Source organism: Dipodomys merriami, unplaced genomic scaffold, assembly GCF_024711535.1.
Source record: "Dipodomys merriami isolate MVZ:Mamm:240054 unplaced genomic scaffold, mDipMer1.0.p SCAF_55, whole genome shotgun sequence".
Taxonomy (NCBI): domain Eukaryota; kingdom Metazoa; phylum Chordata; class Mammalia; order Rodentia; family Heteromyidae; genus Dipodomys; species Dipodomys merriami.
In genome coordinates this window covers 4,643,944-4,664,306 of record NW_027206124.1, presented here as the reverse complement: position 1 = coordinate 4,664,306, position 20,363 = coordinate 4,643,944, and the positions used below count along the sequence as shown (strand labels likewise).

Genomic DNA, 20,363 nt, shown 5'->3' with positions numbered 1-20,363 from the left:
TTGCAAAAGCACAGCCTTCAGTAGCTTGTCCCATTCAATAGGTTCCACTGCTGGAGAGGACAAGGTGATTGTTCCTTGTGCCTGCTGGATGATTGTCCCAGATAGCTCAAGTCAGAGATCATGTTGTGTCTTGAAATAAACACCCTCCCAGGACACTTCTGGGATCCCCTCAACACTGGCTCCTAAGCCCCATCCTTGCATCTCTAATCCTCACAGCTTGGGGCTCCTCCTAAAGAAGCAAGAACATCCTCCAGGCTGGTCTCAAGACTCCCAGGGGTCCCCTGGTCCCCTCATCAACCTTGATAGGGCCAAACCATGTGCTGGCTTTTATTGTGTCTCTGTAGAGGGCTGGCTGGGAACTCAGCTACAGGTGTTGGTACTTCACCTCAAGGCATGGTTCTTTACTTCCGCACAAAGGGTGGTAGCCAGCCGGATACCAGCTGTCACCTACCAGGAGCCCAAGGTCATGATTACTGCCTCCCTCCTTTAGTAGTCTCCACAAGGTTGTGTCTGCAGCACAGTGTCTTCTAAAGGTCCCTTCAAAGCCCCTTCCCAGGAGGCCCTAGGAGGAAAACTAAACCTCTGAGACTCAGTCTCTTGGGTCAGGGCTCAACTTAGCTCCTGATGACCCAGTAAAGGCGGTGGTGTCCCCATCTGGCAGTGGCGGGTTCTCACCCTCACGGTCGATCGATGATACTACACCAAATTCAGCAGCCACATGGCCATCACCTCTTCCTCCAGAATGGCCTCCTGTTGGTTCCCTGAGCTCTGAGCTGCCCCAGGACTACAACTCAGACTGGGATCTTGAGATCCTTGGACCTTTTCGGATCTCTTTCCGCTTCTCCTCTTTCTTCCGGCGTTTTTCTTCTTCCCTCAGGGCCTTCTGGAAAGAGTCAGTGCTGGGCACGAACTGAGGGGAAGAGAAGAGTGGCTCACTCAGTCTGTTAGCAGTAGAATTTCCTCTGAGCTAAGTGAAGGTGGGCTGCCTAGACCCAGTCCTGCGCTCAGGGAGCACTAGATAAGTAGGGAAATTTGAGCTCAGGAAAAGTGCTGAATGGCTCTTAAAAGAGAAACCAGAGTTTGCCAAGCAAACAGGGAAAAGAAGAATCTTCCAGGCAAAGGTTCCAATATGAGAATTAAGAAACAAGAAATATTGTCTTCCAGGGAGGGGACAGAACAGTTCCAAGAGTCCCTGGTTCAAGAAGTGGGAACAGGTCCAGGTCAGGACAAAAGACAGGTAACAGGTACTGCTGCTTGTGAACAGGGAGCAATTTTGAGAAGGGCACAGAGTGGTGGGTTGGAGGTCAAACTGGCAGATCCTGAGGAAGGCATTGGAACACAGGATGAGCAGGGGTGCAGAGGCACAGGGGCACAAGGGTGGAAAAAAGGGACTTTGGTTAGGGATCTTCAAGGCACTGGCTCCTCTCATTCCCACATCCCCCCCAAAGGCTCATTGCACTCAGCCTTCTGCTGACCTCTAGCGCATTACCCCTCAAACCTGTGTCTATGTCTAAATGCCTGACACCTCCCACATAACCCCAAACTTGGCAAGGTTATATACCCCAGAGCCGCCTCATCTGTCAGTTCTTGGATTGCCTGTTCCTACGCACTTCCAGGTCTTTGCACATAGAGTGGCTCAGACCCAGAATGTTCTTTCCAGCTCCCACCTGCTTTGCTATTAGTTCCAGCTCTGCTGTCATGGCCCTTGGGACCTCCTCCAGAGACTGCCTCCTCAGTGGCATGCTCCCTTCCACTATGTGCTGATTCCTTCTTAAGAATGTTTTTGTTTTGTTTTTCTGCTGCTGATACTAGGTTTGAACTCAGGGTGTTGTACCACCTGAGCCAGCTCCACCTAGCTTTTTGATGGTTAATTGGAGATAAGTGTCTCGCAGACTTTCTTGCCTGGACTGGCTTTGAACCCAGGTCTTCAGATCTCAGCTTCTTAAGTAAATAGCATCACAGGTGCACACAGCTTTTTCTTTTTTTCTTTTTTTTTGTGTTGGCCATGGGGCTTGAACTCTGGGCCTGGGCACTATCCCTCAGCTCTTCAGTTCAAGGCTAGTGCTCTACCACTTGAGCCAGAGTGCCACTTCTAGTTTTCTAGTGGTTAACTGGAGATAAGAGTCTCATGGACTTTCCTTCCCCAGGCTGGCTTTGAACGGTGATCCTCAGATCTCATTCTCCTGAGTAACTAGGAATACAGGTGTGAGCCACCAGTGCCATCTGATTTTTTTAGATGGGATCTTGCTCTATGTAGGTCAAGCTAGCTTCAAAGTCACAATACTCCTGCTTCAGCCTCTAAAGTATTGGGATTTATAGGTATGTACCACCATGCCTGGCTTGTATTTCATATTCTAAATTTCTCATTTATTTGTTAAAAAAAATATTAAGCTGGGTACTGGTAGCTCATGCCTGTAATCCAAGCTACTCAGGAGGCTGAGATCTGAGGATTGTGGTTCAAAGTCAGCCAAAGCAGGAAAGTCTGTGAGACTCTTTTTTTTTTGGGGGGGGGGGGTCCGGTCGTGGGGCCTGAACTCTGGGCCTGGGCGCTGTCCCTCAGCTCTTCAGCTTAAGGCTAGCACTCTACCACTTGAGCCACAGCGCCACTTCCGGCTTTTTTCTTATGTGGTGCTGAGGAATCGAACCCAGGGCCTTGAGCATGCAAGGCAAGTGCTCTACCACTGAGCCATCTTCCCAGCCCTGTGAGACTCTTATCTCCAATTAACTACCAAGAAAGCTGGAAGTGGAGCTGTGGATCAAAGTGGTAGGGCGCTACCCTTGAGCAAAAGAGCTCAGAGCCAGCTCCCAGGCCCTGAATTCAAACCCCATGACTGACAATAAAAATAAGCTGGGCAGGCTGGGAAGGTGGCTCAGTGGTAGAGCGCTTGCCTTGCATGCATGAAGCCCTGGTTTCGATTCCTCAGTACCACATAAGCAGAAAAAAAAAAGCCGGAAGTGGCGCTGTGGCTCAAGTGGTAGAGTGCTAGCCTTGAGCTGAAGAGCTGAGGGACAGCGCCCAGGCCCAGAGTTTAGGCCCCACGACCGCACCCCCCTCCCAAAAAAAAAAAGAAAGAAAACATACTGCTTTGCAGGCTAAGAACTTGGATTTGGGAATTCTAATCTAGTGGACTAGAGTGAAAGCTGCCAGCTCGTGTATGTGTAGGTGTAGGTGTAGGTGACCCAGGACCACCTAGCTTTGTCAGAGGTTGGGCCCACAGCTTTGGTGGCTCTATTTCAAATTAGTCCATTGATCATATCACTTGAAATTCTGGTCTTCACTAAGAAATCCAAAAACCAAGAGAAACTTTTTTTTTTTTTTTTTTTTGTCGGTCGTGGGGCTTGAACTCTGGGCCTGGGCGCTGTCCCTCAGCTCTTCAGCTCAAGGCGAGCGCTCTACCACTTGAGCTACAGCGCCACTTCCGGTTTTCTGGTGGTTTATTGGAGATAGGAGTCTCACGGTCTCTCCTGCCAGGGCTGGCTTTGAACCCCGATCCTCAGATCTCAGCCTCCTGAGTAGCTAGGATTACAGGCGTGAGCCACCAGCGCCCGGCAAGAGAAACTTTTTTAAGGGACTCAAGTCTAGTTGGTCTTTATTCCTAGATTCTGGTTGATGGACAGCAGGGAGCACCACCATGCCTTTGAATTGGCTTTTGAAGACCTTCATTCACTGCATTCAAACAACATTTTTAAAAAATTTAGTACAAATATCATTTATTGATATCCATTTTTAAATAAATTATAAGGATTTGACAAATCTTGCTATTTTCTACATCTGCATTTATTCACATTTAGAGAAACATGTGGAGAGCGAAGAACATGTGATAAGAAATCTCTGTGCAATAACACTGAAAACAATCACACTCTGCTCACAGTTCATGGAGACTGTTTTGCTTAGTGTTATGTTTTTGTGATATGTTAAAAAGCTTTTTGCTTTTTTGCATATATATTAGGAAGTGTGATACAGGTGTGAGTTCAGATGTCTGGAGTGTAGAAAGTACTACATGAGCAGAGGTTTTCTATTATAAAATTACTGTTTCTTCCTGGTCACAGCAGGTCCTGCGAATGTTTATACAGTGTTTTTAAATGAGGTATTCTAGAACACAGTTACTGTATTACGTGGGTGACTTCCTTGTCATGACTGTATCCTTTACTGTTTTGTTAAATGTAGATGTGCAAATAAGAAGTGATCATTTGTTACATACTAAACTTGTATATATCAAAAGGGATGAATTTAGCTATGCCAAGACACTGCAGTTAATCATGGATCTCTTTCCATTTCTCTGATTAGCATGTTCTCATTCTTGCTATTGTTGATATGTGGAATTCTGTGGCTTAGATCCTATTACTACTTAATTTGTCCCTGATAAGACTACCTCCACAGCAATGTTAGCTAAACTTAAGACAGCTGAAGCTTTAACATGAAATTCAGTAATCTCACGGTTCACTTTTTTAAAAAAATAGTGTGCTTTGTTGTGTCAAAACTTAACCTGATTTAAACAATACACTTTTATAACCTTTGAGGAAAAACAGAACACTTCAAAGTAACACTGGACTCAAAAACCAAGCCATATTGTATTTACTTAAGACATGTAGCTATAGGTATAACTATATAGATAAACACACAAAATATTCCTTACTTCAATTAGTATGGCTCTTATTTAAAGTGATTTATATAGCTGGGCGCCTGAGGCTCAAGCCTTTAATCCTTGCTACTCAGGAGGCTGAGATCTAAGGATTGTGGTTCAAAGCCAGCCCAGGCAGAAAAGTCCCTTTGAGACCCTTATCTACAATTAACCACTCAAAAATCAGAAGTGGCACTGTGGCTCAAGTGGTAGAGCACTAGCCTTGTATATAAACAGGTTCATGTATGAAGTCCAGGCTCTGAGTTCAAATCCCACATCTGACCAACCCAAAAAGGAAAAAAAAGGGATTTATGTGAGTAAAAAGTTCTTTTTTTTTTTTTTTGCTTTCTGTAACATCTGGGGCATCATATTTTTCATTATATTATTCCACATTATTTTTCCTCAAAGTTCCTAGCATAATATATCCATTACTTAGTATATATATCTAGGCAACAACACTTAGAAATGTATCCATGTCTAAGAACGATTCTTGTGTCCTGGTTTATATTTGTATGAATGGCATATTGTGAAGACCACTCTGCTTGTGTTGTGACTTACAGTATTTTTACAATTTCATAGGAATTCCATGCTGTCATTTACAATGCTGTGACATACTTTCATGTGGTAGGTTTTCTCAGGAACTCAATTTAAGTATTGTTTATTGATGTATCATTGCCTTTAAAAAGCTTCTACTGGCACAATATATTATTAAATTCTGAATACAAAAAAAATAGAAAAAGATATTGAGGGGCTGGGAAGGTGGCTCAGTGGTAGAGTGCTTGCCTTGCATGCATGAGGACCTGGATTCAATTCTTCAGCACCACATAAGCAGAAAAAGCTGGAAGTGGCACTGTGGCTCAAGTGGAAGAGTGTTGGCCTTGAGCTGAAGAACTCAGGGACAGCGCCCAGGCCAGAGTTCAGGCCCCACAACCAACCAAAAAAAAAAAAAAAGAAAGAAAGAAAAAAGAAAAAGATATTGAGCTGAGTGCACTAGTAGCTCATGTCTTTTTTTTTTTTTTTGTTAATCGTGAGGCTTGAACTCTAGGCCTGGGCACTATCCCTCAGCTCTTCTGCTCAAGGCTAGCGCTCCACCCACTTGAGCCACAGTGCCACTTCCTGCTTTTTCTGCTTATGTAGTGCTAAAGAATCGAACCCAGGGTCTCATGTATGCAAGGTAAGCACTCTACCACTGAGCCACCTTCCCAGCCCCATAGCGCGTGTCTTATAATCCTAGCTACTCAGGAGGCTAAGATCTGAGGATCACAGTTCAAAGTAAGCCTGAGTAGAAAGTCCATGAGACTTTTCTCTCCAATTAATCACTAAAGCTGGAAGTAAAACTATGGTTCAAATGGTAAAGCACTAGCTTTGAGTGAAAAAAACTCAAGGATAAGTGCCCAGGCCCTGAGGTCAAGTCCCAGGACACTGGGCACTGGTGAATCATGCTGTAACTACTCAGGAGGCTGAAATCTAAAGGAACACATTTTGAGGTCAGATGGAACAAAAAAGTCTACTGGACTCTATCTCTAAAATAAACCAGCAAAATGCAAGGCTGGGGGTGTGGCTCAAGTGGTTGAGTGTCAGCTTAGTAAGCAAAGTGAGAAAGTAGGAGGCCCTTTTTTTCAAACCTCAGTACTACCAAAAAACAAAAGAGAATGTCCCTCAAAAAACTACATATTGTGTGCTGAGAGGCAGACAGATGCTGACATGTTCCTCCAGGAATATGCTATCTGGTAGAGTAAAAGGCAAGAAGTGAATGATCATAAAAGACAAATTCTAGCCGGTGCTAGTGGTTCACGCCTATAAATTCTAGCTACTCAGGAGGCTGAGATCTGACAATTGCCCTCACTTCAGTTCAAGTCCTAATACAGACACATAACAAACACACATACACACACACACACACACACACACACACACACACGAGACAATCGTGTCAAAAACTAAAGTTATAAAATATGCATGCCCTTTATATAGGTTCCTATAACAAATTAAACAAGTGTAAAAAATCAAGGTACACCAGTCATACCACTTCTAGGCATCTACCCTGAACAACAGGAACCAATATACAAGGACACGTGCACCTCCATGTTTATTGCAGCACTGTTCACAATAGCTAGGATATGGAAACAACCCAGATGCCCCACCACAGATGAATGGATCCAAAAATTGTGGTATCTATACACAATGGAATATTATGCAGCCATTAGAAATGACAAAATAATGGCATTTGCAGGAAAATGGATGGAGCTAGAAGGAATCATGTTGAGCGAGGTAAGCCAAGAGCAAAGAGACAAATGGTACATGGTCTCCCTGATAAGTGGATGTTAAATCCAAAATGTTAGGTGATACAACAAAATTAACAGGACTTAAGAAACAAAGAACTCCCACTCATCTGTCGAACCACTACTAAATATCCCCATGCTGCTGATCACATGTATGGTGTATATGTGTACACAGTTATATGTTATAGACTGTGATAGACAATTTGCTCCAGGAAAGTTAGAATGAACTTGTGACTTTAAATGAGCATCATTATTCCACAATACTGTGAAATTCGGGAAACTAATGTAATCACTTAATCACAATTAAAAAAAAAAAAGAACCTCTGGGAAGGTAGGAAGGGAAGGGATGATAGGGGGAAAACAATGGAGGGGGTAACAATGCTCAATAGGAAGTGTACTCATCGCCTTATTCATGTAACCGTAACCCTCTGTATAGTATCTTTACAATAAAAAATAAAAAAAATTAAAAAAAAAAATCAAGGTACAGCCGGACGCCAGTGGCTCATGCCTGTAATCCTAGCTACTCAGGAGGCTGAGATCCGAGGATCACCGTTCAAAGCCAGCCCATGCAGGAAAGTCCATGAGACTCTTATCTCCAATAAACCACTAGAAAACAGGAAGTGGCACTGTGGCTCAAGTGATAGAGTGCTAGCCTTGAGCTGAAGAACTGAGGGATAGTGCCCAGGCCCAGAGGTCAAGCCCCACGACAGACAAAAAAAATAAAAAATTAAAAAATTTAAAAAAAAAATCAAGTACACATGATAAACTAAGAGCTCCACCTTGTGGCCCTATCCACCTACCAGGTAGATAGTCCACGCCTCCAGACGGGGAAATCACAAGCATGGCCCAGAGATGGAAAATGATGCTTGCAAGTCACAGAGATAGAAGCAGACCTAACCAGGACTAATCTAAGAGTTCCCCCACCCATCTTCTACTGCTCCAATCTCATCTGTGAATCCTGCGCTGCTGAAAAGGAGCTGGAGGATTGGAGTGTGACTCAAGTGGTAGAACACCTGCCTGGCAAGCATGAGGCCCTGAGTTCAGACCTCAGTACCATCAAAACAAAGGAGCTGAAAGACCCCTCAGATGATAGAAGATTCTAACATCTCTGACTTTGGCTGAGGAAGGGGTAGCTCTAGAGATCCTAGTGTAGCCAGTTTCAGGTAGCTCAGCCCAAACCCAGCTAGGTCAGAAACTTGCTTGTCCCTTTTTTCCACTTCCTCCCCTGCCCAGCTGAGCAATGCCTACTTAACCCTTCAAGTCTAACTTCGATGACTCCTGGTAGGTCTTCCCTGGACCAGCTTTTATCTTGCTTCCTCTCTAATGGGGCTCCAACAGCTCAGCTCCTTCTCCCCTCAGAGTCCCATCAACATACAAACATGCTTTCCTTACTCCTCTCTGGTTAAAATTTAACCCCCAGCCCCAATCTGCCATTGGTCTAGTCCAGTCAGGACCTAAACCCCCCAAAAGGGCTGTTTAAATTTGCCTCACCTGAGTACACTTGTCATTCTCCAGAAACACAATCTTTTGCCCTACTTGAACATCAAAACCACATCTATCAGCCAGGCACTGGTGGCTTACAGCTATAACCCTAGTTACTCAGGAAGCTGAGATTTGGGGAGGAAGGTTTGAAGCCAGCTGAAGGAGCAAATTCTGAGATTTCTCTTTCAAATTAACCAGCAAAAAAGCTGGACTAAAGGTTTGGCTCAAGTGGTAGAGCACCACCTATAAGAGAAAAAAACAAAACACAAAAAAACAAAAAAAAGAAAAAAAACAAAGCTAGAACACAAGACGCTTAGTACACATATACACACACTAACAGCGGCTTCCATCAAGACCTCCAGCATCCAATTCGAAATCCAGTAATTGATTCTTAGTTCTCATCTTCCTTGAATTCTCAACAGTGTTTGACAAGCTGGTTACTCTCACGTAATGCTTTCTCAAGTGGCCTCTAGGAAAACATTTTCTTCATGTTGACTATTCCTTCTGAGCTTCTATGGCGGCTTCAACTTTCTCCTGTTGTTTTTCTTTTTTGCTTTTTTGTATTTGAACTCAGGGCTTCATGTTTGCTCAACTTGCTTGCTCTGCTGGTGCTCTAGCACTTGAGGGATCCCTTAAGTCTAGCTTTCTGCTGGTTATTTTTGGAAATGGAATCTCAAATTTTCCTTCTTGAGCTAGTTTTGAATCATAACCCTCTGAATCTCAGCCTTCAGAGTTGCTAGGATTACAGGTGTGAGCCACTAGTGCCTAGCTCATTTCTCCATTGTTTAATGGCAGGCAGTCCTGTCCCAGGGCTTAGTCCTCAGACAGCTTCTCAATCTATCTGGCCCCAGGTGACCACATCCTGTCCCATGACTTTGAGTGGCTCTATACAGCATGACTGTCACATGTGATTGATTTTAGAGATATGATCAGTCATCTCCTTGATATCTTCATTCAGATGCTTACCTGGTATAGAAACAAACTCTCAATTTCCTCTCTAGCTATGGGCCATTCTTCCTGATGCTAAAAACCTTTCAGTATCCTGAAGGCTTCTTTCTCCCTCTCTTACATCTGTTTGCTCAGCAAACTAACTGGCTCTACTACAAATGAGAACTAGAACTTGGGCCTTTCTCACTAACTCTACTTTATTATCCTCATTCAAGCTATCATCAGCTCCCAAATGTTCAAGGACAGCAGCCTCTTCACTCCATCCCTGCTTCTTCCTGGCCCCAGTCAGATTGACCCTTCTAAAGTACTCAGAGTCCACTACCCTATCTCTCCATGTTTCTAAGAGCAAAGGCCAAAGCCCTTGCAAAGAGTCTGGGGACTGGCCTACCATACTGCCCATGTTAATTCCCCTGCTGGGGAAATCAAGCACTCTATGTGTGACTCTCCTGGGAGAGAACTCTGGAAGCTGGTGTCCCTGGACTTGGACCCCAAGTACTTTTTCCTTTATGACTTTGCTTTGTACTTTTTCTCCATAGAAATTACAGCCATGAGCATGACTACATGCTGAGTCCTGTGGATCTTAGTAAATCGTCAGTCATGATACAATAACATGTTGTATTTTCTAATGAGTACTCAGACCAATGGCAGTTTGGGGAATACTTAGACATCTGGTCTACCATTCAGAAGCCTGCAGATTCATTAGGCAAAGTTGTACATGTTTTTAACCCTAACTAGTCAAGAGGATGAAGCAGGTAGATCACAAGTTTGAAATCATCTTGGGCAATTTAATGAGACCTTACCTTAAAACAGGAACAGAAAAAGAAAGAAAAGTCTGAATGTGTAGATTTTTAGCATGCAAGAGACCTGGGGTGTTCAATTTGCATACTATAATTAAAAAAACAAAACATATAACACACAGATAGATCAAAGACATCAACTCCTCTTTGGGACCACCAACTGTGGAAACATTGTGTGGTTGTAAACTAGATAGGGGGTCACTTGTTTGGATGTCCACAGGAAAGCCCATTCTGAAGAGATCAACTGGAATCACTGCTAATCAAATGTTCCCCTGCCTCATTACCACCATTGCATCTGACTGTGTCACTGCTTTTGATTTGGCAACATGCCTACTCCAGGGACAGGCACAAAGCAAAAGAATGATTTCTAGCTCAACTACCAGAGTCTCCGGTAGGAATGATGAGTCATTAAGATTATGACCATGTGGCTGAGTATACTCTGTGCTGAGTCCTCCTGCAGGTGTCAACATGAACAAAGACGGGAAATACAGTGGGTCTCTTCTGTGTTCTAAGACAGTCTCTCAATTCCTTTGCCAAGGCTGATCTTGCATTCCTGGGCTAAAGTGATTCTGTTGCTAAGCTCCCAAAGAGCTGGGACTAAAGGCAGGTACTACACACCAGGCTAATTTGTCTCTAAAAATCAGAAGTAAAATTATACTGGTTCAACTTATATCTGACCCCCTTCTGTGAGAAGAGGGGCAATTGGTGTGAAGGTGAATCTCTCAGAATTGATAGGACATACGGGTTTTGCAGCAATAATCTCAGCACTCAGACTCAGAAGGCGCAGGAACAATGAATGCTTTGTCCTTTAGCACTAGCATCACCCCCTGCCTGAGCTCAGTGGCAGCTGCCACTGCCACTCATTTGCAGGATGTGTCACTCCCATCCTGGAAAGGGGAAAACCCAAACATCTACAACCAGTACTGAACTAACTATTCTGCTGTGCCTGACACTATCCAACGCAGCCTCTGAGGGTGACCCTATGTAATAGCATAGGATGTTACAATCTGACAGATCCAAATTTATCTTCTGTTCCTGGTGATCGGGCAGCCTTGGATTATACAAAGTATGGCAACTGAGGCACTGATACTACCCTCAGGGTTCAGCCAAACACACAAGGTGACTCAAATAATAAAGTGAGAAAGAATAAGCCATGAGATGTCTTTTCATGGAGAAGAGCAGTGGCTTGCCCGAAGGCTGCCAAGAGTATGTTTTTTAGACCTGGAACCAGGAAGGTCTGGCTTTGATTCTAAAGCCTCATGTTCCACCCTAAGCTCCAGCCTCTGCTGGTCAGACATCCCACAGCCACAGGCCCCAGAAGCTCACCTCTGCGTGGCCTACTTTAAATGGGTTCTGGAAATCGGAGTCCTTCTCGCTGATCCCCAGCTCCTGGGCCATCTGCAGATGAAGGAAAGCTAGTCATTCTGTGCTTTCTGCTTCCTGTTTACCAGGGAGCCACTATCACCATGCGGGACTTGAATCCCCAACCTTGGCAAATACAGGCCAAATGATGACCTCTAGGAAGCCAGGTTGGCATGGAATCTCTTGAAATGAGGCTTCCTTCCACAGCCCAAAGTGGTCTGAAGCTTATTGCAGAAAATGTAACCAAGGGGCTTGGAAGGTGGCTCAGTGGTAGAGTACTTGCCTTGCATGCCTGAGGCCCTGGGTTCGATTCCTCAGCACCACATAAGCAAAAAGAAAAAAGCCAGAAGTGGCGCTGTGGCTCAAGTGGTAGAGCGCTAGCCTTGAGCTGAAGAGCTGAGGGACAGCGCCCAGGCCCAGAGTTTAGGCCCCAAAAACGGACCCCCCAAAAAAAGGAAAAAAAAAAAAAGAAAACATAACCAAGTACTGGGCGTGGTGGCCAGCACCATACCTTGCATCCTCATCTGTAAGGCTACCACTTGAGAGGCTAAGGCAGAAAGATTCTGAGTTTAAGGCCAACCTGGCCTATATAATGAGACCCACTCTCAAATAAACACACACAAAAAGCTAAGCACTGACAGAAGGCTCCCGAGCCTCATCCACCCCAGTCCTTACCAGGCTCAGGATAGGTGAGTGGGGTCCCTGGTCAAAGACACCTGTCTGGTTACAGAAGCTGATGCCCCAGCGGATGAGCAGGTTCCAGTTGGAGTTGTGGTCAAAGTAATGGTGCACAATCTTGGGAAAACGCAGCACCACATCGCCGAAGAATGCCGTGTTCTCCACCACATGGGAGAAAGCTGGCAAGAGGACCTTGGTGAGTCGTTGGGGTGTCTGTCCTCCTGCCGCTGCCAGCTGACCCCAGTCCTCCAGGAAATGGAGGCACCCACCAAACCCAAATCAGAGAAGGGAATAGCATCCACTGACATCCACAGATTATTAACCAACCTACAGAACTTAGTGAAATTTTACCAGTCTTCCCACTCATGTTCTTCTCTAGTCAACTAGTTCTGGCAGCACTGGGATTTGAACTCAGGAACTTGCTAGAATGCTTTCTACCACTTATATCAAGCTTCCAGCCTCAACAGGTCAAGTTAGACCAAGGCTAGTTAGTGTTCATAGCTGTAGCAAGTGCCTCACTGAACATAAATAAGCATGTAGCTGGCTCCAGAAACAGAGATGTCCCATGCAGTCCTCCCCAGCACTGACCAGGCATCCGTCCTCCCCAGCACTGACCAGGCATCCAAGGGAGCAGAGGCCAAACATATGCCAAGCTGGGTCTCAGACAAGTGGAGAAGGGACCCCTGGGTTTCAGAATAACCATAACCTCAGGGGACTCACAAGTTAGCTTAGTTCAGAGGGAAAAGCCAGAGCAAATCACTTGTCCTCTTCCATCTGGAAAATGGTTCATAGTTTTAGGAAGATTAGAGATGACATTTTCAAAGTCATCCAATAGATTATTTTTAAAGGCTGCTTCCATCCTCTCCCAGTATAACCTAGAAAATATTATTGCTAAAATATAAACAGTTAATAGAGGTTAGAGGGATTACCACTGCTGAAGAGAAGTTCTTAGAAGAGGGAATGAAGACATACAACATTTTACTGGCATGTTTTTCTTACTCTGTCTAAAAAAGCATTTAAGCTAGGTACTGGTGGCTCATGCTTGTAATCCTAGCTTCTCAGGAGGCTGAAATCTGAGGATCTGAGATCTCAGTTCAAAGCCAGCAGTTCAAAGCCAAACCAGGAAAGTCTGTGAAACTCTTATCTCCAATTAACCACCAAAAAAGCTGGAAGTGGAGCTGTGGAGTTGTAGAGTGCTAATCTTGAGCAATAAAGCTCAGGGACCATGCCCAAGCCCTGAGTTTAAGCCCCAGGACTGGTACACACACTCACGTGTGCACACATACATGCAGGTATACTCACACACACAAAAGCATTTAATTAGGCTAAGCCTTTTAGGGTAGTAGCAATGACTGCTAGTAATTACACCCTTTGGCTCAACTGCACTAATAGTCATTTACTTTTTCTCCTTCAAAAGGGAGCAGCTGCTGCCTTCCTTACCAGAAGAAGTTGACCAACAGAGGAACTGATGTTAGGAAAGCAACAGATCAACAAGATTCTAGTGCTTTCAAATTTCTCTATTACTTGAACTAAGTCTATACTTCAGAGCTCATCCATTAACATTAAACCTTTTGGATTTAAAAGTTGATTTATTTCCCTAGGGCCAAATGGTGATGGGCAGAAGCTCCTCCCTGGCTTCCCTACCCTAAGCATAGGACAGCTTCCCTGCCCTAAGCATAGGACAGCATAAAGGAGTATGTGTCAAGAAAAAGAAACTAGGGCTGGGAAGTTGGCTCAGTGGTAGAAGCGCTTGCCTTGCAAGCCTGAGGCCCTGGGTTCGATTCCTCAGCACCACATAAGCAAAAGGAAAAAAGCCGGAAGTGGTGCTGTGGCTCAAGTGGTAGAGCGCTAGCCTTGAGCTGAAGAGCTGAGGGACAGCGCCCAGGCCCAGAGTTCAGGCCCCACGACTGGACCCAAAAAAAAAAAAAAAAAGAAAAAGAAAAAGAAAAAGAAACTAGCTCTGAAACCTAGAAAGAACCTTGAAGAACCAGACTAAGCTCTAATCTACCAAAGGAGACCTCCTAGAAGACTCCACAAGATGGCACTCCAGGGAAAAAATAATAAAAACAAAAGAGGAAGCCAGGTACCAGTGGTTCATGCTTGTAATCCTAGCTACTCAAGAGGCTGAGCTCTGAGAATCTGTTAGAAACCTAAGCAGAAAAGTCCAGGAGAACCTGGGAATATGGCTTAGTGGCAGAGGGCTTGCCTAGCATGCATGAAGCCTTCAGTACACAGAAAAGAAAAGAAAAGGGAAGGGAAGGGAGGAGGGAGGGAGAGAGAAATACGGAGAGAAAGAGAGAGAGAGAAAGAGAGAAGGAGAGAGAAAGAAAGAAAGAAAGAAAGAAAGAAAGAAAGAAAGAAAGGAAGGAAGGAAGGAAGGAAGGAAGGAAGGAAGGAAGGAAGGAAGGAAGGAAGAAAGAAAGAAAAGAAAGGAAGGAAGGAAGGAAGGAAGAAAATCCAAGAGCCAATTAACCAACAAAATGCTGGACTAGAGATATGGCTCAAGTGGTAGCACATGATCCATGACCAAAAAGCCAAGTAGGAAGGCAAGGTCCTGAGTTCAAGCCCCAGTATTGGCACAATAAATAAATAAATAAATAAATAAATAAATAAAAGAGCGACTAGATAAAAGCAAAGTAGTGGAGCCAAAAGGGGAAGGTTAGAGACACCATACCATCCTTCAGCTTCTCATCCTGGGGGAAAGGCCCATCTGGAAGTACATCAGCAGCAATGAGCACTGTCCTGGAGTCCTCCAGCACCTGAGGAAACCCCACCTGGGTTTAGTGGCTTTGTAGAGCCCTTTATAGCCCCAGGCTCATTTACTTGAATCCCGCTTCAAGTTCTGTCTCTCTCACCAAACATCAGCCCTTTAGGGAACTTCTACCTATTTAGTGCCCACATCAATTATCTGGCCTGCCACAGGCTGCCCCCTGTCCCCAAACACCTTAAAAAGTCCTTTAAGCATGATGTCGAGGATCTTGTACTGCTGGTGAACATCATTCAGCTGCACCAGGTTCTTCAGTGCTGACAGCTGCTCCCGACGTTTCACTTCAAACATTTTCTTATCTGGGTAGTTTAAGTTAAGGAACTGACATGATAGCCCTGCCCGGACAATCCAGTGTCTGGACCCAGAGGACCCATTCCTAACCAGCCAATATTTGTAAAGGCCATGAATATAAGTAGGATCCCTAAGGGAAGAGTTATTTATTTAAAAAAAATTTTAAGTTGGGTACCATGACTCATGCCTGTAAAACTAGCTACTAAGAAGGCTGAGAGCTGAGGATCAAGGTTCAAAGCCAGCCCAGGTAGACAGGTCCTAGAGACTCTTATCTCCAACTAACCAGCAAAAAGCAGTAAGTAGAGGTATGGTTCAAACCAGCCTGGAGTGACAAAGCTAAGCAAAAGCATGAGGCCCTTAGTTCAAGCCCCAGTACTCATACAAAAAAAATTTTTTTGTACTCAGTGCCTTACTCTGCTTAGGCAGGTGCTCTACCATAGGAGCCACAGGTCCTCTAATGAATTATTTATCTAGCTTCCAGTGGACCAAGTAATCTGAAGCCAACTTTTCAGGACCTGGCTTCATTTCAGTGTGGCCTTCCTGCTGTCTCTCACAATCATTGTTCCAGTGAATCCTCACTGATCAGTTCACACAGTACCTTCTTGCCTGGAAGGTAAGATCCAGCTTATAACCCATAGCTCAGTGTAACTTTCAATCTCTCTTGCATCCATCATGGCACTGAGGACTGAGTACAAAGACTATTGGTTTGGATGGTGTCTCAAAATTTGGGACTGGTCCTCACTCACCTTTGAATTCTTGAGGCCTTGCCCAGAGGATGTGGCCCAGTGCAACCTATTCAAGATGAAATAGCAGCATTCCAGTTCCTGAGACCTATCTGGGGGTCTTGCTGAAAAGGCACTAGACATAATTATAGTTCTTACTGAGTCTTTGAGAATCAGAGAGATGTTTGCCTTTTCTATTTAACATATGGTAATACAAAGTCAGAAGAAAATTATTCAAGGTCTTGTTGGCGTGCCTAATCTTTTCTCCCCTATTCCCACCAGTTAGGTCTGCTCATTCCTGGAATCCCTCATGGAGTGGGGATATAGAGAGACCTCCTTTATTGACTCTTCACAGACAGCTCACTAATCCCACCACAAGTCCCAAAAGATACAAATCTTGAGGCTTGGATTCAAGGGCTTCAGGGTGCCTGTGGTGTCTGTTCCAGACAGCAGGAGAAAGAGAAAGGCTAAAAACTGAAGAAAGTCCATATCTAAGACCGTGGAGCTAAAGAAATAATCCAAAGAGGAGGACTTAGAGGTTGATGTTATATAACACAGGATGCAGAGAACGGCTACTTCTGCTGACATGGTATCATCTCCAAACACCTAGGACTCAGCTTTGGGCCGCCCTGAAGATCCAGCCCAGGGCTGGTGGCCAGCAGTTACACAATGAAAACCCATGGAATGACAGGAGGAGGAAGGAATTTAAATGTTAACAATGCTTACAGCACAGGGGTGGAGGATCTAGAGCTATAGGTCGGTGCTCTGATCTTACTGTACTACTGGGGAAAACTGTCAGCTCACTAAATCTCAGCTTCCTTGCTTCCACAGGACTGAAGAAGTCACCTTTCTGCTGCAAGGGATTAAGTCTAGGTGAAGTGCCTGGCCTATCCTGACCTCCAGGGAAGGTATCAGGTCAAGGAAGCCCAGGCAGTGAGAAGGTACAGAAAACTCCTGTTATTTCCCTCCTTCCCTAACTTGCCATAAAAGTACAAAGAAGGGTATAGAGTGGGAAGGGAAGTAGGACAGTTGGTGGGAACTTGCTACTCACTCACTTTGGGACCACATGCAACACCTGCTTCTATTCAGGCATCACTCCACAATTGACTACCACAGTTCCAGGCACTCATCTAGTGGCCCCTGGCTTCTAGTGACAGCTGCCCTGTGATGAAATCCAACTTTTACCACAATGAAAACAACAACTAAGCCACAGAAGAGTGAGGTGAATGCCCAGAGTCACACAGCTATTTCCAGGTTCTCCCTCCTCCCTCCTCCCTCCTTCCTCCTTCTCCTCCTCCTCTTCTTCTCTTCTTCTCTTCTTCTCCTTCTCCTTCTCCTTTTGGTTATTTAGCCACGGTCTATGTAAACCAGCTGGCCTCAAATTCTGGGTACCCTTGAGGTGGCCTCCCAACTGCTGGCATAACAGACGTAAGCTGTCAAACAGCTACCTGTCTTTCTAAATGAGCATAAGCTACCTCAGATCACAACTGGCTACTCATGTACCATGACATCCACCCCAGAAGAGATGGCCAGTTACAGACCGTGCGAGGCCACAGAGGTCAACCAACCCCTGTCCTTTAGCAGAGGAGACAACTAAAATCTGGGAGAAGGACCCCAAGTCCACCCAAGACCCTTCTATCTTCCACCGTCACCAGGCTATAGAGCAAAACTTGAGAAGTGGGGAGAGTGGTAGCAAGGTATCCGACATCTGACGAAGACTGGAGCCGGAGAAGGGTTGGGGAAAGAAAGCCAAAAAAGCAGACGCGAGGGGTCCATTCGGCTTTCTCGACAGTAACTTCTAGTTTTTGAGCCTCTCAAACAGACTCTCGCCCCGCGCGTCGCAGAGCTCTTTCCCGCTCGCGGGGGAGGCTGCACCATTCTACAGAAGTGATAGTGGCGGTGGCGGGCTCTCAGCAGGCTCGCGGAGGTCGCGGGCCCCGGGGACCCTCCGAGAAGGAAGCCAAGTCTGTTCAAGGAGTTAAGGGTCCCAGTCCTGCAACACCTCCCGGCATCCATCACCCCGCTCGAGGCCCTCGGTCTCCGCACTCCCCTCCCCAGGAGCTTGCAGCCCCGCCATCACCTACCAGAGCGGGTGGTACGGGCGGGGGGCAGGCGGGACGCCCCTTCTCTGCCCCTTCGTGCAAAGCTCAGCAGAAAACTCACCAGGCTAGCGCGAGACGCGTGGAACAGCGGAGCACTGGCTAACCGCTCCTAGAGACCGCGGGCAGCCGCCCCGCCCAGCGCCCGGCTCCCGGCCAATGACAGTGGGCCGCGACCGCCGCGCTCTGCTGACATCACTTCCTGCCCCGCCCACACCGCTGGGCCCCGCCCAGCCGGGCGCTGGCGCTGAGCCCTGAGGTTGTCAGCCACACGCCGCTAACAATCGTGGCTGGTCCTTAAAGTTGAGTTGGAGGAAGTTAAGCTGCTGTGGAAGCTGTGCTCCATCTAAAGCCCGCGTCAGCAAACTATCAGCTGCAGGTGGGATCTAAAGCACGAGTCAGCAAACTGCAGCGCTAAGCCCTAGGGGCCGGGCCACTTTCGTCATTCACGAACGTGTTTTAATTGCAATTCACAAGATCATCTTGGCAGGTTGTAACTAGCACTAATTTTTCTTTTCTTTTTTTTAAATTTTTCGTTTTTAAGAAACCAACAGTCTGCAACATGGAGTATGGGCATCCCCTGCTTTCCCCTCCCGTCCACAACTCATAATCCAAGTTGTCTTTTCCGTCATTTAGCCCACTTTTGCGAAGAGTCAGGACAGCCAGATCCTAAGTGGACAGGTGGTGTGGTCAGTTAGGAATGGTGGGACCCTTGCCAGAGGGAAGGGAACTAGAGCCTCAGGCTGTGCTGACCTTTGAACAGGCCAGGACACAGTTGAGCTCAGACTTTCCTACCACCAGGCCAGTGGAAGCACACATGAAATAAGGACTGCTTATATGGGTATGTAAACAAACTGTGAGGGAAAGGAACAAAGGGGACCCACTTTAGCCAGGGAAGGCTGCATCCAGGGAAGTTTTCATCTGCTAGCTAGGCTGAAACATATTCAGCTTTCCTAGCCTTGTAATCATACCTTCCTCCACCTTCACTTTTAGCTACCAGCAGCTCCAATTCTAAGGCCTTCCATTGTCCTCCCAGCCCTAAGGATGGTGAGACACTAGTTTTATTTAGGTAGTGTTGCCATAACACATCTGCTGTTTCCCTGAAGTGATTCATCTCATCACTTGCTGAGACAGCCCACTCTCTTACTGGCTAAGAAACTGACCCCAAGGAAATAAGATGAGTGTAGAGTGAGAGCCCACAAAGGTGTGTGAGTGTATCATTTTATTTCTGGATTCCATTTCCACAATGGAGTATATGGTCCCAGATGCATGGCTGAGATTGTCATCCATCTCTGCAACAATTATGCCCTTTGTCTGCAGGTCTTATGGCTCTTAGTTTCTGGATCTCTTAAGTCATGAGGCTCAGTCTCTGATGTGGGACAGGGATACAGCTACCCCTCCCAGGCAGCTGATACCATACATGAGAGGAAAACACGAGAGATGGGTCCACCACAGTGGGAGAGAATCACACTTTCAGGGCCCCAAGAGGACAAACAGACAAAAATAAGATGCTCGAGCTGGGAAGGTGGCTTAGTGGAAGAGTGCTTGCATACATGAAGCCCTGAGTTCGATTCCTCAGTACCACATAAACAAAAAAAGCTGGAAGTGGTGCTGTGGCTCAAGTGGTAGAGCACTAGCCTTGAGCAAAAAGAAGCTAAGGGACAGTGCCCAGGCCCTGAGTTCAAGCCCCAGGACTGGCAAAAAAATAAAAAAATAAGATGCTCCTGAAAAATAGCTGTGTAGATTCCAAAGTTGACATCTGAACACCTGAGTTAGGAAGGGGGAGAAAGGGAGGCAACAGTATTGGGTAGGAAGTTCCTTCAACCCTCCCCACACACCAATGTCTATGATGCATGGTAACTGGCTACATAGCCCAGGCTGCTCTGGACATAAACTCCCAATTCCCCTGTCTCAGCATCCTAAGTGCTTGAATTAGGCAGGCACCACTATGACCAGCCTCAATCAAGGGCTTTCTAAAGGACTCACTAGTCATCAGTCCTCTCTAATTGGGCTAAGATGCCACAGCATCCATAGCCTGAGTGACCTTGCTCAGGCCAATGCTCCCAGATGCAAGAAAGGATACAGCATGTCCTGAAGAGGCTGGGCAGAAAAGGTACTAGGGGAACATCCCTCCAGGGAGGCCTGCAGGGTCTGGGCTGTGTTGAGGTCAGTCAGAAGGCCCATGCTCTGCACCTGAGTGAAGAAAGTAGGTCCTCTCTAACGTCCCACTTCTGGAACTCCTGATTTCCGAATGGCACTTGTGGCCAAAACTTCCACCCGCCATGGAGAAGGTCCTCATGAAAGTCTAGTCTT

General features: G+C 45.9%; 2 protein-coding genes across 9 annotated transcripts in view; both read right to left on the bottom strand.

Moving 5' to 3' along the window:
* Nucleotides 1–311: 311 nt before the first annotated feature.
* Nucleotides 312–18,181, bottom strand: Ccdc134 (coiled-coil domain containing 134). Of its 8 annotated transcripts, none has more exons than XM_069999657.1 (8): nt 18,115–18,142; nt 17,007–17,113; nt 16,344–16,456; nt 15,116–15,237; nt 14,846–14,930; nt 12,169–12,350; nt 11,458–11,529; nt 312–910 (listed from the first exon to the last, which is right to left on the bottom strand). In XM_069999657.1, the coding sequence occupies exons 3-8, from the start codon at nt 16,438–16,440 to the stop codon at nt 785–787; spliced, it is 684 nt and encodes a 227-aa protein (XP_069855758.1). In that variant the 5' UTR covers nt 16,441–16,456; nt 17,007–17,113; nt 18,115–18,142; the 3' UTR covers nt 312–784. The 8 variants fall into 8 exon arrangements, with proteins under 8 accessions (XP_069855758.1, XP_069855759.1, XP_069855757.1 ...); XM_069999658.1 differs by lacking the exon at nt 18,115–18,142 and adding an exon at nt 18,036–18,098; XM_069999656.1 differs by lacking the exon at nt 18,115–18,142 and adding an exon at nt 17,604–17,754.
* A 1,133-nt stretch (nt 18,182–19,314) lies between these two features.
* Nucleotides 19,315–20,363, bottom strand: part of Mei1 (meiotic double-stranded break formation protein 1) — a 62,307-nt gene continuing 61,258 nt past the window's right edge. Inside the window, exons 31-32 of the mRNA XM_069999855.1 lie at nt 20,134–20,243; nt 19,315–19,458 (exon numbers count right to left, since the gene is read on the bottom strand). Coding sequence (XP_069855956.1) covers nt 19,413–19,458; nt 20,134–20,243 — 156 coding nt within the window. The 3' untranslated portion in view covers nt 19,315–19,412. The remainder of the gene's footprint in view (nt 19,459–20,133; nt 20,244–20,363) is intronic.

What these genes read in the sequence shown, in the direction of transcription:
- Ccdc134 (XM_069999654.1), bottom strand. Translation starts at nt 16,440, where the DNA reads ATGGACTTTCTTCAGTTTTTAGCCTTTCTCTTTCTCCTGCTGTCTGGA. An exon ending in TGCTTAAAGGACTTTTTAAG is followed by an intron (nt 14,931 to 15,115) that starts GTGTTTGGGGAC and finishes GGGTTTCCTCAG; the next exon opens with GTGCTGGAGGACTCCAGGAC. An exon ending in ACTCACCTATCCTGAGCCTG is followed by an intron (nt 11,530 to 12,168) that starts GTAAGGACTGGG and finishes CTTCATCTGCAG; the next exon opens with ATGGCCCAGGAGCTGGGGAT.